Genomic DNA, 17,318 nt, shown 5'->3' with positions numbered 1-17,318 from the left:
GATAGCGCGGTTCCAGACTGTAGCGCCTGGAGCCTCCCGGCGACTCCGACCGGCCTGTTGACTGGTGTCAGCAACAGTGCACCAGAGTGACATTCTCCGAAAAAAGCCACTTTACTTTGGCACGGTATTCTGGTCAACAGTTATTGTAAAGAGAGACGGGAAGACATTACACACCACAGAATGTTCCTCTTCCTCATCGGGGTGGTGTAGGCGTCATGGTGTGGGCAATCATTTGCGAAACGGCCGCACACCGTTGCACATTTTCGCGCAAGATACTGTTACAGCACAGTGGTACTGCATGCAGGGAGATTATTATAGAGCATGTTCGTCTTTTTAGGGGTGTGATGGGTCCCGACTTCCCGTCTATGGGCAACAGTACCATCTCTACGGGCGACCATACCATCCCACACAGGACAAGGTGTCGAACACATTGGAAACTGAAGATAATGACGTATGGAATGGCCTGCGTACACTCTGGATCTAAATCCTACAGAAAATGATTAGGATGCTCTTGGCAGACCTTTTTCAACGATCTCCCCCTTCCCTAACCCCTTAAGAACTGAAAATCACCTTGAGAGAGTAGCAGGACACTATGCACCAACGACTCCTCAACAGCTTTGTAACCAGGATGAATAATAGGTGCAAAATGGTCATTAGTGCCCGATGAGGGCTTATTCCTTACTGAGAGTCAAATATCGACCCTTATATGGTGAGTCCGAAGGTCAAGAACGTTATTTACGTCTGTTACCCAACTTTGGAAAATTTTGGAAATTTGTGGTAAGTTCTATGGGACCGAACTTCTGAGGTCTTCGGTCCTTAAGCTTACACACTACTTAAACTCACTTAAACTAACTTATGCTAAGGACAACACACACATCCATGTCCGAGGGAGGACTCGAACCTCCGACGAGGGCAGCCGCGCGAACCGTCACAAGGCGCCGCAAGCCGCGAGGCTACCGTGAGCGGAAATCCAAGTGGTTGTAAATGTACCACTACAGCTCTGCTGCGCACGAGCTGTGTTTTGTGTCGTTATCACTGTCTGTGATTATTCCTGACCAATAGTGTCTCTGTGATTCTTGAGTTTCTCCAGGCGTATTTGATAATCAAAATATCCACGGGTGTACTGCCTGTCTATAGTGTCCAACGGGCACAATATTTCGGCGATCAAACATGTCGCCATCATCAGGTGAACTGACGGACTGAGCTCCTGTGAACGTGCCGGCACGGAGATCCGTACGCTATGGCTGCTCAGGGGGAACTGGGTTCGGTCGCGGCGGCGGCCGATTTAAATACCCTCCGCCCGCGGCGCGCTCCCTCTGCCGTCCGCGCCCCGCGCCACGTTAGCGCGGTGGAACAGATTGCGACGGCGTCTGAGATGACGTCGGTGTGATGGCTCTGTCCGCCGTGGTCGTCACAACTATGCGTTTGCTCGATTTACTCTTGATTAACCCAATCGCTGGTTCCCAAGCCTTGCTAAGATTATAGCCACAGTCACGGTTTATGAGGTCGTCATTGGTGCGAATTTCGATGGCCTCTCTAACAACGCTGTCCCAGTATCTCGACGTCTGTACCAGAATCCTCGTGCGGTCATACTCCATAGCGTGATTTTCCGACAAACAATGTTCAGCGACCGCCGACTTGCTCGGATACATCAGTCGAGTGTGCCTCTGGTGTTCACGGCATCGATCCTCGACGGTGCGCATCGTCTGACCAATATACGACTTGCCACATTGACACGGAATCTGGTACACGCCGGCCTTCCTCAAACCGAGGTCATATTTGGCGCTCCCCACCAGTGCACGAGTTTTATTCGGAGGACAAAACACAGTTCCGACCCGGTGTTTCTTCAGAATACGGGCGATTTTCCCCGAGAGTGCGCCTGTGTATGGAATAAATGCAGTGCCTACCTCCTCCCTCGTGACTTCATCCATCTCAACAGGTTGTGCTGCAGTGGTTGGGCGGAGAGCACGTTGGATCTGCCATTCTGAGTACCCATTCTTTCGAAACACCGTTCTCAGATATTCCAATTCCTGGGGTAGACTCTCTGTGTCAGAGATAGTGCGCGCCCTACGTACTAGAGTTTTAAGTACCCCATTCCTCTGTGAAGGGTGGTGGCAGCTGTCTGCGTGCAAATACAGATCAGTGTGTGTTGTCTTTCGATACACCCCATGACCTAGGGTGCCGTCAGCCCTTCTCCTGACCAAGACGTCAAGGAAAGGTAATTTACCATCCGTTTCGGTCTCCATAGTGAATTTGATGTTGGGGTGTATGGAGTTTAGATGTGTAAGGAAGTCAAGGAGTTTATCCATACTATGTGGCCAGATGACGAACGTGTCGTCCACGTAACGGAGAAAGCAAGTAGGTTTCCATTCGGATGACGACAGGGCTTCCTCCTCGAAGTTCTCCATGTACAAATTCGCTACCACCGGTGAGAGTGGGCTACCCATGGCGACTCCTTCCGTTTGTTCGTAGTATTCTCCATTAAAAAGAAAATACGTGGAAGTCAAGACATGCCTAAAAAGTTCAGTGGTATTCTCGTCAAACCTCTGACCAATCAACTCTAGCGACTCTCGCAGGGGTACCCTCGTAAACAAGGAAACGACGTCAAAACTCACCATGATATATGACTCATCCAACCTGAAGCTATCAAGGCGTTTAACAAAATCCACGGAATTGCGGATGTGATGAGGGCATTTACCCACATAAGGACTTAATATTCCCGTCAGGTATTTGGCCAACAAATATGTAGGTGCCCTGATGTTGCTGACAATGGGGCGTAATGGTACGCCCTCTTTGTGAACCTTCGGGAGTCCATATAGTCTAGGCGGTACCGGACCTTGGGGTAACAATTTCTTAGCGTCCTTTGTCAGCCGGTAAGACAACAATTTCAGAGCGTTCCCTCAGATCACGAATGGCCGCCCTCTCTTTACTGCTGATATTTGACTTCATCGGCTTGGATTTCGTCAGCGGGTTCTTCTCAAGGACGCAGATTTACCGGAGGGTGACGCTAAGAAATATCATGGTGAGTTTTGACGTCGTTTCCTTGTTTACGAGGGTACCCCTGCGAGAGTCGCTAGAGTTGATTGGTCAGAGGTTTGACGAGAATACCACTGAACTTTTTAGGCATGTCTTGACTTCCACGTATTTTCTTTTTAATGGAGAATACTACGAACAAACGGAAGGAGTCGCCATGGGTAGCCCACTCTCACCGGTGGTAGCGAATTTGTACATGGAGAACTTCGAGGAGGAAGCCCTGTCGTCATCCGAATGGAAACCTACTTGCTTTCTCCGTTACGTGGACGACACGTTCGTCATCTGGCCACATAGTATGGATAAACTCCTTGACTTCCTTACACATCTAAACTCCATACACCCCAACATCAAATTCACTATGGAGACCGAAACGGATGGTAAATTACCTTTCCTTGACGTCTTGGTCAGGAGAAGGGCTGACGGCACCCTAGGTCATGGGGTGTATCGAAAGACAACACACACTGATCTGTATTTGCACGCAGACAGATGCCACCACCCTTCACAGAGGAATGGGGTACTTAAAACTCTAGTACATAGGGCGCGCACTATCTCTGACACAGAGAGTCTACCCCAGGAATTGGAATATCTGAGAACTGTGTTTCGAAAGAATGGGTACTCAGAGTGGCAGATCCAACGTGCTCTCCGCCCAACCACTGCAGCACAACCTGTTGAGATGGATGAAGTCACGAGGGAGGAGGTAGGCACTGCATTTATTCCATACACAGGCGCACTCTCGGGGAAAATCGCCCGCATTCTGAAGAAACACCGGGTCGGAACTGTGTTTTGTCCTCCGAATAAAACTCGTGCACTGGTGGGGAGCGCCAAAGATGACCTCGGTTTGAGGAAGGCCGGCGTGTACCAGATTCCGTGTCAATTTGGCAAGTCGTATATTGGTCAGACGATGCGCACCGTCGAGGATCGATTCCGTGAACACCTGAGGCACACTCGACTGATGTATCCGAGCAAGTCGGCGGTCGCTGAACATTGTTTGTCGGAAAATCACGCTATGGAGTATGACCGCACGAGGATTCTGGTACAGACGTCGAGATACTGGGACAGCGTTGTTAGAGAGGCCATCGAAATTCGCACCAATGACGACCTCATAAACCGTGACTGTGGCTATAATCTTAGCAAGGCTTGGGAACCAGCGATTGGGTTAATCAAGAGTAAATCGAGCAAACGCATAGTTGTGACGACCACGGCGGACAGAGCCATCACACCGACGTCATCTCAGACGCCGTCACAATCTGTTCCACCGCGCTACCGTGGCGCGGGGCGCGGACGGCACAGGGAGCGCGCCGCGGGCGGAGGGTATTTAAATCGGCCGCCGCCGCGACCGAACCCAGTTCCCCCTGAGCAGCCATAGCGTACGGATCTCCGTGCCGGCACGTTCACAGGAGCTCAGTCCGTCAGTTCACCTGATGATGGCGACATGTTTGATCGCCGAAATATTGTGCCCGTTGGACACTATAGACCGGCAGTACACCCGTGGATATTTTGATTAATAGTGTCTCTGTTCCTTAGGAATTGTCAAGCAGTGTAACATCGTCGATGGGTTTCGGCAGCCTATTAATCCTTGCACTTTTTATAGATCTTTCCTTTCACCTCTGGTAATCATCTGTTGAAGCAAAATTCTGCGACCTACTCCGTAGTTTGGACCTCACGTAAGACTGTACGCCCTACCGTAGCTGACTGCGTAATTCACTTCAAAGTTTGGAAGAACACAAACGCGTACCGCTCCTAATGGAAATGTGCGTCGTGAAGTTGTGGAAGATGTTCAAATCAGATTCAGGTTGATTGGAGGTGTTCTTGCCTAGACTACTTTATCGATGGGAATGAGAGAATTCCGTCTACTATATTTTTGACGAAACGTAGGAAATATTTTATTTATTTATATATACCCCTCACAGTGGGAAAGCTTCAGACACGATCAACTGATTCGGTTCATATTTGGGAAATAGCTTGTGTACAGCCTGAAATGGAAGACTCTAAGACATTTTGGCTCAACGACCCCCATTTCCGAGAAAATCAGCCCTAAAGTTCATAATGTTCCAACGACTCACAGCTGACGCGATTGAGAGATAATGGAAAAATCAGCATTTTCCACCCATATATATGGGATCCTCAAACGCATGTTTTCGTAGAACTCAAGGAAATAAACTTTTCCCAGTGCCTCTAAGATATATGCTCCGCAACGAAAACCTCACTGGTGTACCGACCAAGGTGTCCGGCTGGTGAGTAGAGAAAGTGTATTCGATCCCGAGTTGCATTTTCACCTATTTTTTCATTTGCACTTTTCCGCAGTGAAATTAATCGTAATAGGAGGTAAGTAAATCAATTATGAATAATAACAACGGGAGTAAATAATTTTTACCGCGACTGGAGTAGTAAGGAACTAAAATTTTAAGCCTCGTTGTATGAACAAAATTCCGAGTAAGATATTGCAAAACAAGAATTCGACCCTTACACATAATCTAACGCATTCATACAGGGCGCAATATTCCTTCACAGTGTCTGAGAAACATTTGTCTAAGTTTTTCTGATGCTTATAAGATATTAACCAGCTCGTTAAAAAAATGTTTACTTCAATTGCTCGAAGTATGGGAAATAGAAGAATGCTGTTTACAAAACATGTATTGAGAACATTTTAAAAGCATCCATTTGCTGACAACAAGCATTGTCTGATGTTGGGTTCTTAGGGCGAACAAAGTAATAACGTCATATATAACATCATTTTTGTAGGTGATGATGCACGATAGAATAAATAGCGCCAAACTAAACACCTGTGTGACAGCTGTGTGATATATAAGTTTATCGCCGAAGTTAAACACCTTATTTCGAGGCTGCAGATTACGGTCTGCTTCTGAAAACCTAGCGGGAACTGCATAACCGAGCGGATGTAATAAGTATTCACTGCATAGTTCATAATAAACGTGCAGTGCTGATTTTTCAGACAGTGTTATCGTTGTGGTTGTATACATCAAAATTACTTCCCAAAAAGTTTGATTTCCTTCTAACCTTTGGAAAGAACGATGTAGTTTGTGGTGACCACATTCGTTAGATGTACTTGGTGCGACGAGTATGTTTGCTTCGAATGTTTATGTCACAGCTACCACACAACCAGTTATTGAAGGAAACGGAAGATACGTAAGAGAGTAAAAGAAACATTGTAAGTCAACCAGGATTAAAAAAATTTATATTGCTTACTAATCCAAATCGTTTGAGAAATTATTTTCCTAGATTGTTATTATTTTCTGTTTGTTTATTAACTTTATTAACATTCCTATTCGTAAAAGTAATTTCGACGCGGCAAAAAATACGAATGAAAAATAATAACTTTTGAATGCAACTGGAAAACAAACATACTTTCTTTGCTCCCCAGCGAGACGCGTTGACCGCTACGCCAAGCGCGCTTTAGTTTAACAGCGCTTACTTTATGGGTACATAAGCGACAGTGGGGACAGCATCTTTCCTCGATTCCTGGGACCCCATATATGTCGATGAAAAACGTTAAGCTTTCAATTATCTATCGATGCAGCCAGATCTGGTTCAATCGCCCGCCATGAACTTTAGGGGTTGTTTTCTCAGAAACGGGCCAGAATGAGCCTTTCCTTTTAGGCAGTACACAAGCGACTTGCCAAATATGAGCCGAATCGGTTGTCCGTGACTGTCCTTTTTCCCGCCAGTAGCAAGTGTCATCAGGATTCATCTCTCTCTTCTTCCTCTCTCTCACTCACTCTCTCAGTGTGTGTGTGTGTGTGTGTGTGTGTGTGTGTGTGTGTGTGCGCGCGCCTATGTATGTACAACTTCTGACAATAAAGCTCTGTGAATGACGTAAGAACGGTCTACCGCACAACACTGGCGATTGACAATGCTGTACCTGCGAAACGGCTGGTGTTGACAACCTGGCCCCAGCGTAGTACAGTTGAGCACGTGTGTGTGTTCCGTGTTGGACGAAGTGCTTGTTTAGTGCGTTGGTTCTGAAGTGAGAATAGGACAATGAATGATCAAAGGATCAAATTAAAGTTTTGTTTTAAGCTTGGCAGGACACTGAAAGAAATTGATGCAATGCTTGTACATGTTTATGGCGATCACGAATGACCATGAACTGTGTGTGCGAGTGGTTCACTGGTTTTCGAGGAGGCCGGGAAAGTGTTTCTGACAATCCCCGCAGTGAACGACCGGCGAACGCTGTCAGTGACGAAAACACTGTGAAAGTGAGGACATTAATCACGAATGACCGTCGATTAACTGTGCGCATGATGGCAGATGAACTGCAGATGAACCGTGAATCTGTGCGACGAATCCTTACACAGGGGTTAGCGAAGAGGAAAACGTGTAGTCGTCTTGTGCCACGTCACTTGACTGACGATCAGAAGCAGGCACGTTTAGAGGCTTCACAGGATTTTGTCAAAACAGTGGATGCGGCACCGAATTTCTTGAACAGTATTGTCACTGAGAATGAAACCTGGTGTCCCCGGTGCCACCCTGAAACGAAAAGTCAAAACATGGAATGGCGTTCTCCAACATCATCTCGTCGGAAAAAGGTCAGATCCGAAAAATCACGCATCAAAACGATGATGGTCAACTTTTTCGACAGTCAGTGCATTATACACAAGGAATTTCTACTTGAGGGAACGACGTTGAACGCTGCACGTACGTTGAAATTTTGACCCGTTTCATGCTACGTCTACGCAAGGTACGACCCCAGTACGCACAACAAGGTTCCTGGTATTTTGTTTACGAAAACGATCGCCCACACACAGCCAATAACGTCAAACAGTTCCTGACAAAAAAGGGGGGTGACGCAGCTTGAATATCCACCATACGCGCCGAATCTCAATCCTCCAGACTTCTTCCTTTCCCTCGACTCAAACTCGCTTTGAAAGGAAAGAGATTTGACGATGTTCTTGACATCCTACAAAACGCGACGCGGCTTTTGAACACCATCCCAAAGGAAGGCTTCGTGCGACGTTTCAAGGACATGTATAGGAGAGCTTGGTGGTGCATAGTTGTGGCAGGTAACTACTTCGAAGGGTAGTAAGGTAACTGTAGTTCATCTACGTTAATGTTACAGCACTATTCTTCTTCTTCTTCTTCTCCTCAGCGATCACAGGTCCTGTAGACCACGCGCTGCATCAACAATCTGTTTCCACCGCCTTCTATCTCTCGCAGTCTCTCTCCACCCTGCGTATATTCCTAATGCTGCGATGTCCTTCTCTATATCACCTTCCACCTTGTACGAGGTCGACCCAATGGTCTTATTGCCTGGGGAGTTCCTAGGACTATTCACCAAACTTTATTGTCAGACTGTATTGCCTTCTTAACAATGACGATCCAATACGAGTTCGGCTCTATATACATCTACCTACCAGCGAGTTGGCCCACCTTTGGAAAACAATTACACAGCGACTCTGCGTATCATTGAATCGTAAGATCCTTGCTTTGTTTCTGGAGTGGCACTAGACGGCTACCTAAATGTGACGCGTTTCCCGCAAATTACCGACCACTTGTTTATGGGTGGGCAGATGGCGTTTAGAAGCGTCCTAGGTGTGTTCTATCGGGTTCACATAAGACAAATTTGGTGGCCAAGACATAAGTGTTAGTTCATCATCATGCTCCTCAATCAACTCTACAAGACAGTCACAGATATCCTACTATAATTTGCCACACCCTTCGTGACAGACATCAAGCAGGAAGGGATTCACACGTTCGGCAATAAGGTTCACGTACACCTCAACTTCCGTTGTGCATTTGTTTACTACTACAGGTTACATGGAAGTCCACATAATACTGCTGTCACTGGGCTGCGCTTGTGGCTTCATGCATGCTTTCAGCAGCTTTTCGCCTGGATTACGATGTATCTGAATACGACCATCGACTTGGTGTGAAAAAGAAACATTATTCACCCGACCAAACGATAGTTTTTCATTGATCCACGGCCCTACCTCGATGATCCCGTGCCAACTGCACTCTCAGATGAAGATATCCCTGGAACAACATGGGAAGACGTACCGATCGACTGCTGCATCGATCGACAATCTGTACCTAATAGGTGTGCTTCGAAACACTTGTGCTAGGACCAGCATTGTGCTGCGTCGTGAGATCTGCCACAAATCGCCATCTGTCCTACCTTACAGAGGGTGCAAGACACCGGCCTCCTTGTTCAGTGATGAGCTTACGACTTCTAACACCTTGTCGCCTACTCGGAGTTTCATCGTGTCTTCAACCAGTCTCCACGGACACTCACGACACTAGAACGAAAACAGCCAATCAGCCTCGCCGTTCCCGAGTTTCTGGTTGCCAGGCGTCATCACAATCTCACCTGCGTAGAAGTCAGTCATGTTAGTTGATTTCCCCACTACCGGCATTCATTCTGGTGGTGCGCAGCTGTCATCACCCTTCGCCCTCTCAATGTTTACTACGGCCGCATTTTACAGTTCAAAAAATGGCTCTGAGCACTATGGGACTTAACATCTATGGTCATCAGTCCCCTAGAACTTAGAACTACTTAAACCTAACTAACCTAAGGACATCACACAACACCCAGCCATCACGAGGCAGAGAAAATCCCTGACCCCGCCGGGAATCGAACCCGGGAACCCGGGCGTGGGAAGCGAGAACGCTACCGCACGACCACGAGATGCGGGCGCATTTTACAGTGTGATGCCGTCGCACACCAAGAACAGCTTTTCAAAGCATTTCATTACTCAACATGATTTATCAAAGGGTAAGCTGTTGTTAGCGTTTCGCATTATTCTGAAAGGGAATTTTCATGGAAAGAAGAAAAATTCCATAGAGAAACAGCTAAATTATTTTTGTGACCAACTAGTTTTTCAGCTTTGTCAAGTAATGTCGACAGTAAAAGTTACGTTTTGGAGTTGTTTCGACAGTTGGTTCTGAGCAGCAACAGGTAAGAGATTTGCTACAGAGATATCGGTCAGCTGGTCAAAGGCACGAAATAAATTGCCTGTTTGTGGAGATATCAACTTATCCATCACCAAAATTATGTGTCAGCCTATTACAAATATTGTGATAACTGAGTTGACAGCGAAACAAAAAAAAAAGGAGGGATGGAGTGGTCAGAGGAGAAACAGTTGCTGTCTACCAAGGTGTTTCAACTTTCCATAAAGCTGCTTTGTCAGATAAAAGTTTCTCAGTACTTGATCGCTGCTATTCCTATGAATAATGTTACTTTTTCCTCTTTAACAGAAGTAAGAGATTAAAAAATACCCTAGTCACCATTTTTAACGCTACCTGACAATGGTAATCAAAAAATTTACAAGAAAGACTGTGAGACTCACTAAGGCGACTTGGAACAGTTGGAAGCAGACTGCAGCCCCGATGGACAAGCTCTGCCCCAGTAGCATGGCGCCTAAGCACTTCTCCATCAACTCGGTATTCCTGTGGGCAAATTGACGGAGAAGGACAAACATTAGCACTTCGTTCCCAAGAAAGTTCTCATTACTATACAAAGGATCGAAAACTGTTTGTCAACTAATTGTCTCAGGAAGAGGAAATTGTCCTCTTGTGCCCAACGTAACAGAGCTGCTGATTTACAGTCCAGGAATATTCTCTACTTAAATTCTACTTCAAATGTTGTATACTTTTATTGGGTGATTTACAGTCCAGGAATATTCTCTACTTAAATTCTACTTCAAATGTTGTATATTTTTATTGGGTGATGGAAATTATACTGCTTAATCTGCTGAAACGGTTAGGTTAAGCTACTTTGCTATTAGGGTTATTGCAAATTTTTTTGATAAATGTATCGGTGTATTAGCCGACTATGCCTATTTTTATTCATTGCTTTCATATGGCATCTTTGGCATCTTATTTTGGGGCAATTCATCATTAGGAGATCATTCCACAAAAGCGTGTAATCAGAATAATAGCTGGAGGCCACCCAACATCACCTTGAACTCGGGATATTCACAGAACCTTGGCTATCCATATAATCACTTACGAAATTTGTTATTAATAACCCATCCCAGTTCAAAAATAGCAGCGAAATGCATAGCTACAGCACTAGCAGAACGTATAATCTTCACTATTCTGCATTAAATCTCACATTGGCATAGAAAGGGGTGAACTATGCTGCCACAAAAATCTTTGGTCAGTTGCCAAATAGCATTAAAAGTCTGACAGATAGCCAACCAACATTTACAAACAAATTAAAAGATTTCTGAATGAGAACTCCTTCTACTCAGTAGATGAATTTTTAGATATGAGGTAGTAACTGAAAAAAATATTAGATATTTTGTGTAAAGAAAATTTACGTTAAAGTGGCACGTTCCACATCATTACGAAATGTAATCGTGATCTATGGAACAAGGATTAATGTATGTATGTATGTATGTATGTATGTATGTATGTATGTAATCATGACGCCTGGTCGTTCAAGCTGAACTACCCACTCGAAGTGGTAAATCTTTATCCCTACCAAGTAGCGACGCAGAAAATGAGGCGTTTTAATCCGTACTTGTCTTGATCGTATTTAGTGGACTACTGATCGTTTACCGGCTTCAAATCCAGTCTCATCTTAGAAGCTAGTTTCTTACTTTTTGCAAAAGTATAGAACCGTATAGTCACTTAATGCCCATCACTTTCAAGAGACCACAAATGTGAGCTTTACGATTGAAGTGTTATCTTCGTAAAAACCAAGACGCTAGTTTGATGATGGCTCATACGAATTGGAATCGTTAAACTACCAGAAGTCCTACATGTGATCAAGATGCGACATAAAAATATTTTACAAATTAGATCACGTACTTCATTCTGAAAAGTTTCAAATTTCATAGAGAGGGATAGCTTTGAACTCTCTCTGCGTGGTAACATCGATATGAACGATGTTAACTGGTCTAGGCAGACCGCTGTTACGACCACTGTTGGTAGGGACTTTCGTAAGGTAAGCTCTTTCATCTGTTTACATAAGACGTGTGGTAATGTGACACCAATATCTATTGATAACGATCCTATCACTGCATCTGTACTGCCTTTGGATGCTATAGGATTGGTTATCCCTCGTTAAGTAGCCTTCGGTTTTTCGTCCCAGTTGTTAAAAGGTTTGCAACCTCTTCTATTATTTCGCTTGTTCACGACAACGCATCGTAGGTGATCTGAGTGTATTGGTACTCCTCGTCTGCTATGGACTCAGTTGTGCTGGCCGCAAACCTATGACGCTGTCCTCCAAAGATTTATATTCAATAACTACTAATATTGTTTAGGATGCGACCTTAGTGAGTGTGGTTACAGACAGACAAATCTTTAAGATTTTACATCTCATTTTGCGAAAACGTAAACCGCTGCTCCTTACACATTGTTCCCTCCTATTTATACTTTCTCGATAAATGAAAGAACAAACTTTACTACCTCTTCCGACTTTTCTAGATGTAAGTCAGGTGACCATGTGCCGGTCTCACCACGTTTTCCTCATTATTTTCGTAGATCTTCTTTATCGAGGGCTGTATCATAAAATCTGCAGCAATCACTGGAAATATTCTTTCTGTTTAAAAGTTATCCGTAGGGTATTTTTGTAACTGCTGTCGATCTTAATTTATTCTTTGCAATTTTACTTATGTTTTTGTTGTTCTACTCCAACCTTTTACCGATACATACCGCCATTTTAGATGTCTGTGTTTATCTATCGTATTCCTTCCTCTGAGTCTAAAATTTTACTTGGGCCTCTACTCTTGCTTTGATTTTGAGCTTTCTTTTCGTACAACACGATAGGCAAAGCAATGTACTGTTTGGAGTTTCTACTTATGTACATCAGAGCAGAGCACTAAGGTTAAATCATATCGTTTCCTTCTCTTTTGTACACTCGTGTTCCATTATGTGCGGTTTATGACTGTAAGAATCATTATAGCCACTTGCTGTCATAGGTTATTGTTTCAGTGGAAATGCTGTAGATGTGAAGTTGAAACATATTGTAGCATTGGATACACGAGTTTTGTTAGCTTTAAGCTGATCTGCAACGCGTGAAGACGAATTTATTCCACTTTATTTTTCAGAAATGGACCACCATATTTCTCTTCGTTCTGACCAACGAGACTCACTTTGTGTAATAAACGACAAGCGCATCAATTCTTTCCGTAATTTTTCACTCAGTCAGATACAGAGAGCACACGTTTTTTCGTCCATAGTGTTCCAAAATATGAGTTCAGTATCCTAACTTCTCTTGTGAAGCACACTCCCTTGACTTCATGGTTGTGTTGTGTGGTAAAAAGTGTACTGCCAGTTAATCTGATGCCTAAATGCATTCTGTAGTTGCATGGTCTATCTAAAACAGAGTGAGGCACTCTAAACTACCGACGTTCCCACAAATAGGTAGGTCTCCGTCAGTTTCCCCAAAGCGATTACAGATAAGCTGAGCAGGTCATGAATAGCTCGTGGCAAGTTGCTGTTAAATGTATACGTTGCTCGCAGGTAGTTCGTGAGCCTTTCGGCGAAACCACCAGCTACAGCACATCTTCTCGTTTCTGCGGCGAAAAGACTGATCCATTAAGTTTCTGGCGTGCAGCCGCATAAATTAAACTCCTTCACTTCATCTTCCAATATTTCAGCCGTATAACGTTCAGCTATCTTCAGAGTGAGCCGAAGGACTCTACACGTCGCTTTAAGACGACGACGCGAGCTTTAGTGCTTGAAACTCTTCACTTCCAGTTTAGGATGAACTTGAAGACTATGTCTTAGCTTCAGTCTTCTATTGTGGTCTGCCATTACTTGAAGCATATTTTAGTGGAGCCTAGTACAGCTCCCGAAATAGCAGTTTTGTAACGTATTATTTTATTTATTTATTCTATTATCACAGTAATTTGATATGGCCATCGTTGCCCAAGTTTCTGGTATGCATATATGCAGAGCTAACGGTATGAGAGTAGAGCGTCATTTCAGTATCTAGATTCGTTATTCGTTCATTCAGTCGCTGTACACAAGCCAAGCTACGTTCTCGTGAAGTGTAGTCACGTAGAAGGTGGAGAGCCAGTCGCAGAGCCCTCTTGTAGTTGGCTGGGTTTCTGGATTAGAATTTGGAGCCCATTCGGTACTGCAGCTATGGGAAGCTGAGCAAGGATCGTATCCAAGGTTTGGTGCACCGTACTAAGTATTTTAGCCAGGTCGACAAGGCCACAGGTGGTAGTCCGGCCGCCAGCCTGTAGGATTTCGTCAGTGGTTTCTTGCGTCGCAGCTATTGAGGTCCAAGGGAGCTGTGAGCCACTAGTGGTTATAGGTTGCGTGATTGGTACAGGTCTGGACTCTGCGGTGTGTTGTACTAGTAGTTTGTAACCCGCTGTGATGTGGGTTGATGTGTCCGATTCAAAGCTATGGCTTGAACGTAGCTGTGCGGGATGATTTTTCAAGCCTATTGGTTACTCATTTGAATGCCTTCCATCCTTTAAAGCTGGTGAAGGGGTTTTATTGCAGGTGACGCCGAAGGGGTTGTTATTCTACACTCCTGGAAATGGAAAAAAGAACACATTGACACCGGTGTGTCAGACCCACCATACTTGCTCCGGACACTGCGAGAGGGCTGTACAAGCAATGATCACAAGCACGGCACAGCGGACACACCAGGAACCGCGGTGTTGGCTAGCTGCGCAGCATTTGTGCACCGCCGCCGTCAGTGTCAGCCAGTTTGCCGTGGCATACGGAGCTCCATCGCAGTCTTTAACACTGGTAGCATGCCGCGACAGCGTGGACGTGAACCGTATGTGCAGTTGACGGACTTTGAGCGAGGGCGTATAGTGGGCATCCGGGAGGCCGGGAGGCCGGGTGTACGTACCGCCGAATTGCTCAACACGTGGGGCGTGAGGTCTCCACAGTACATCGATGTTGTCGCCAGTGGTCGGCGGAAGGTGCACGTGCCCGTCGACCTGGGACCGGACCGCAGCGACGCACGGATGCACGCCAAGACCGTAGGATACTACGCAGTGCCGTAGGGGACCGCACCGCCACTTCCCAGCAAATTAGGGACACTGTTGCTCCTGGGGTATCGCCGAGGACCATTCGCAACCGTCTCCATGAAGCTGGGCTACGGTGCCGCACACCGTTAGACCGTCTTCCGCTCACGCCCCAACATCGTGCAGCCCACATCCAGTGGTGTCGCGACAGGCGTGAATGGAGGGACGAATGGAGACGTGTCGTCTTCAGCGATGAGAGTCGCTTCCGCCTTGGTGCCAATGATGGTCGTATGCGTGTTTGGCGCCACGCAGGTGAGCGCCACAATCAGGACTACATACGACCGAGGCACACAGGGCCAACACCCGGCATCATGGTGTGGGGAGCGATCTCCTACACTGGCCGTACACTTCTGGTGATCGTCGAGGGGACACTGAATAGTGCACGGTACATCCAAACCGTCATCGAACCCATCGTTCTACCATTCCTAGACCGGCAAGGGAACTTGCTGTTCCAACAGGACAATGCACGTCCGCATGTATCCCGTGCCACCCAACGTGCTCTAGAAGGTGTAAGTCAACTACCCTGGCCAGCAAGATCTCCGGATCTGTCCCCCATTGAGCATGTTTGGGATGGATGAAGCGCCGTCTCACGCGGTCTGCACGTCCAGCACGAACGCTGGTCCAACTGAGACGCCAGGTGGAAATGGCATGGCAAGCCGTTCCACAGGACTACATCCAGCATCTCTACGATCGTCTCCATGGGAGAATAGCAGCCTGCATTGCTGCGAAAGGTGGATATACACTGTACTAGTGCCGACATTGTGCATGCTCTGTTGCCTGTGTGTATGTGCCTGTGGTTCTGTCAGTGTGATCATGTGATGTATCTGACCCCAGGTATGTGTCAATAAAGTTTCCCCTTCCTGGGACAATGAATTCACGGTGTTCTTATTTCAATTTCCAGGAGTGTACTTGCCTAGTGTGACTTTAATGGCTGCCTTTTCCGAAGCGCACTAGCTTGATACAGTAGATGGCCGACGTTTAGTTCGCAAGTCTTCGGCAGTTACGTCAAATGGTGCGATTGAAGTTATTTTCCATAGTTCTCGGATATTCTCGTTGTTGGTGGCATTAGCGAGAACCACTGCAGCGTTTAGGAGTGGTGATTTCATTCTGCTGAGAGAGCGCACTTCGTAACTTTCCTGTTGTACTTCTTGCCTTATGACATCTTTAGAGGGCTGCCTCTGTAGACGATCTAGAGTCTTTTCCTGTCATCTTGGTGCAAGTGTAAAATTCAGTCACGTCCTGCAATCACGTCAGTAGCACCGTACTGGGGTGTGGGCATATTTAATACATGCCTTTTCAGCCTGTTTTGAAGGAAATGTGTGTTCCTACACAGCTTGCTTCACGAGATGGTAGAGCGTCATGTAAGCTTACGAAAAAAGCAAGGCAATCGTAAGTGGCGTCGCGAACCGGCCCATGGTGCAGTGGTGCATGACGGTTCAACATTATCATCAACGTCTGCCAGTGGTACGAAGTTATTGTTGGATGTCGCCAGGTCTGCTGCCACAAGCTGGCAGCGTGGGATGTCCTGTGGGATTGTACGAAAACTTCTTCATCCTTAATTGGTGGACGCGTAGTCTTTGTGAAATCGTTTCTTAGACGCCTTCTTGCTTCTGAGAAATGTAACGACCTCGTTGCTAAAGGCTGCGGCTTCTTTCTTACTGTTGCTGTTGCATGTGCTCTTCAGTAGCAGGCTCTTTTTTTTTTACTTAGAGGACGCACGAGGCAGTCCCATTAACATAGCAAGTCCTGATCTGTAGTGACGCCCACGTCGTCGTCATTCGTCGCAAGAGCCGTCATCGTGGGGCGACTTCGGACGAGCCGAGACATGCTGATTGCTGACCCGCCGACATTGGTCGGCGGCGAAGAATTACACATGTGCCTGAACTGAACCTCTGACTACTCGCTCGACCTCTTCGGGAAGTCGATAAATCATTGTGAAATAAGGTGTGGCGGCGTCCTTACAAGGTTATTAAGGAAAGCGCCGGATTCTATGTTGGTTTTTTTTTATTCAAATTTGTGTGAAATCTTATGGGGCTTAGCTGCTAAGGTCATCAGCTCCCAAGTTTACACACTACTTAACCTAAATTATGCTAAGGACAAACGCACACACCCATGCCCGAGGGAGGATTCGAACCTCCGACGGGCCGGTACCAGCCGCACAGTCCTTGACTGCAGCGCCTGAGACCACTCGGCTAATCCCGCGAGGCCCGGAGTCTATGTCTTGTCCAATTTGAAACTCATATCTGTTTTAATTAACTTTCTCGCCAAGAAAATTCCAACGGTTTCTTTCACCACCCGGTCCCAAAGTATGGGTTAGACGCTAGA

The 17,318-nt window shown here is 46.0% G+C and overlaps 1 protein-coding gene across 1 annotated transcript in view; it reads right to left on the bottom strand.

Annotated features, from left to right (window-relative positions):
• Window positions 1-17,318, bottom strand: part of LOC126278825 (odorant receptor Or2-like) — a 76,740-nt gene that overhangs the window by 38,570 nt on the left and 20,852 nt on the right. The window contains exon 3 of the mRNA XM_049979101.1: window positions 10,338-10,437. Within this exon, the coding sequence (XP_049835058.1) occupies window positions 10,338-10,437 (100 nt within the window). The remainder of the gene's footprint in view (window positions 1-10,337; window positions 10,438-17,318) is intronic.

Source organism: Schistocerca gregaria, chromosome 6 (genome assembly GCF_023897955.1).
Source record: "Schistocerca gregaria isolate iqSchGreg1 chromosome 6, iqSchGreg1.2, whole genome shotgun sequence".
NCBI lineage: Eukaryota > Metazoa > Arthropoda > Insecta > Orthoptera > Acrididae > Schistocerca > Schistocerca gregaria.
The sequence above is the reverse complement of the archived record's forward strand: the minus strand, read 5'-3'. Positions and strand labels throughout refer to the sequence as shown.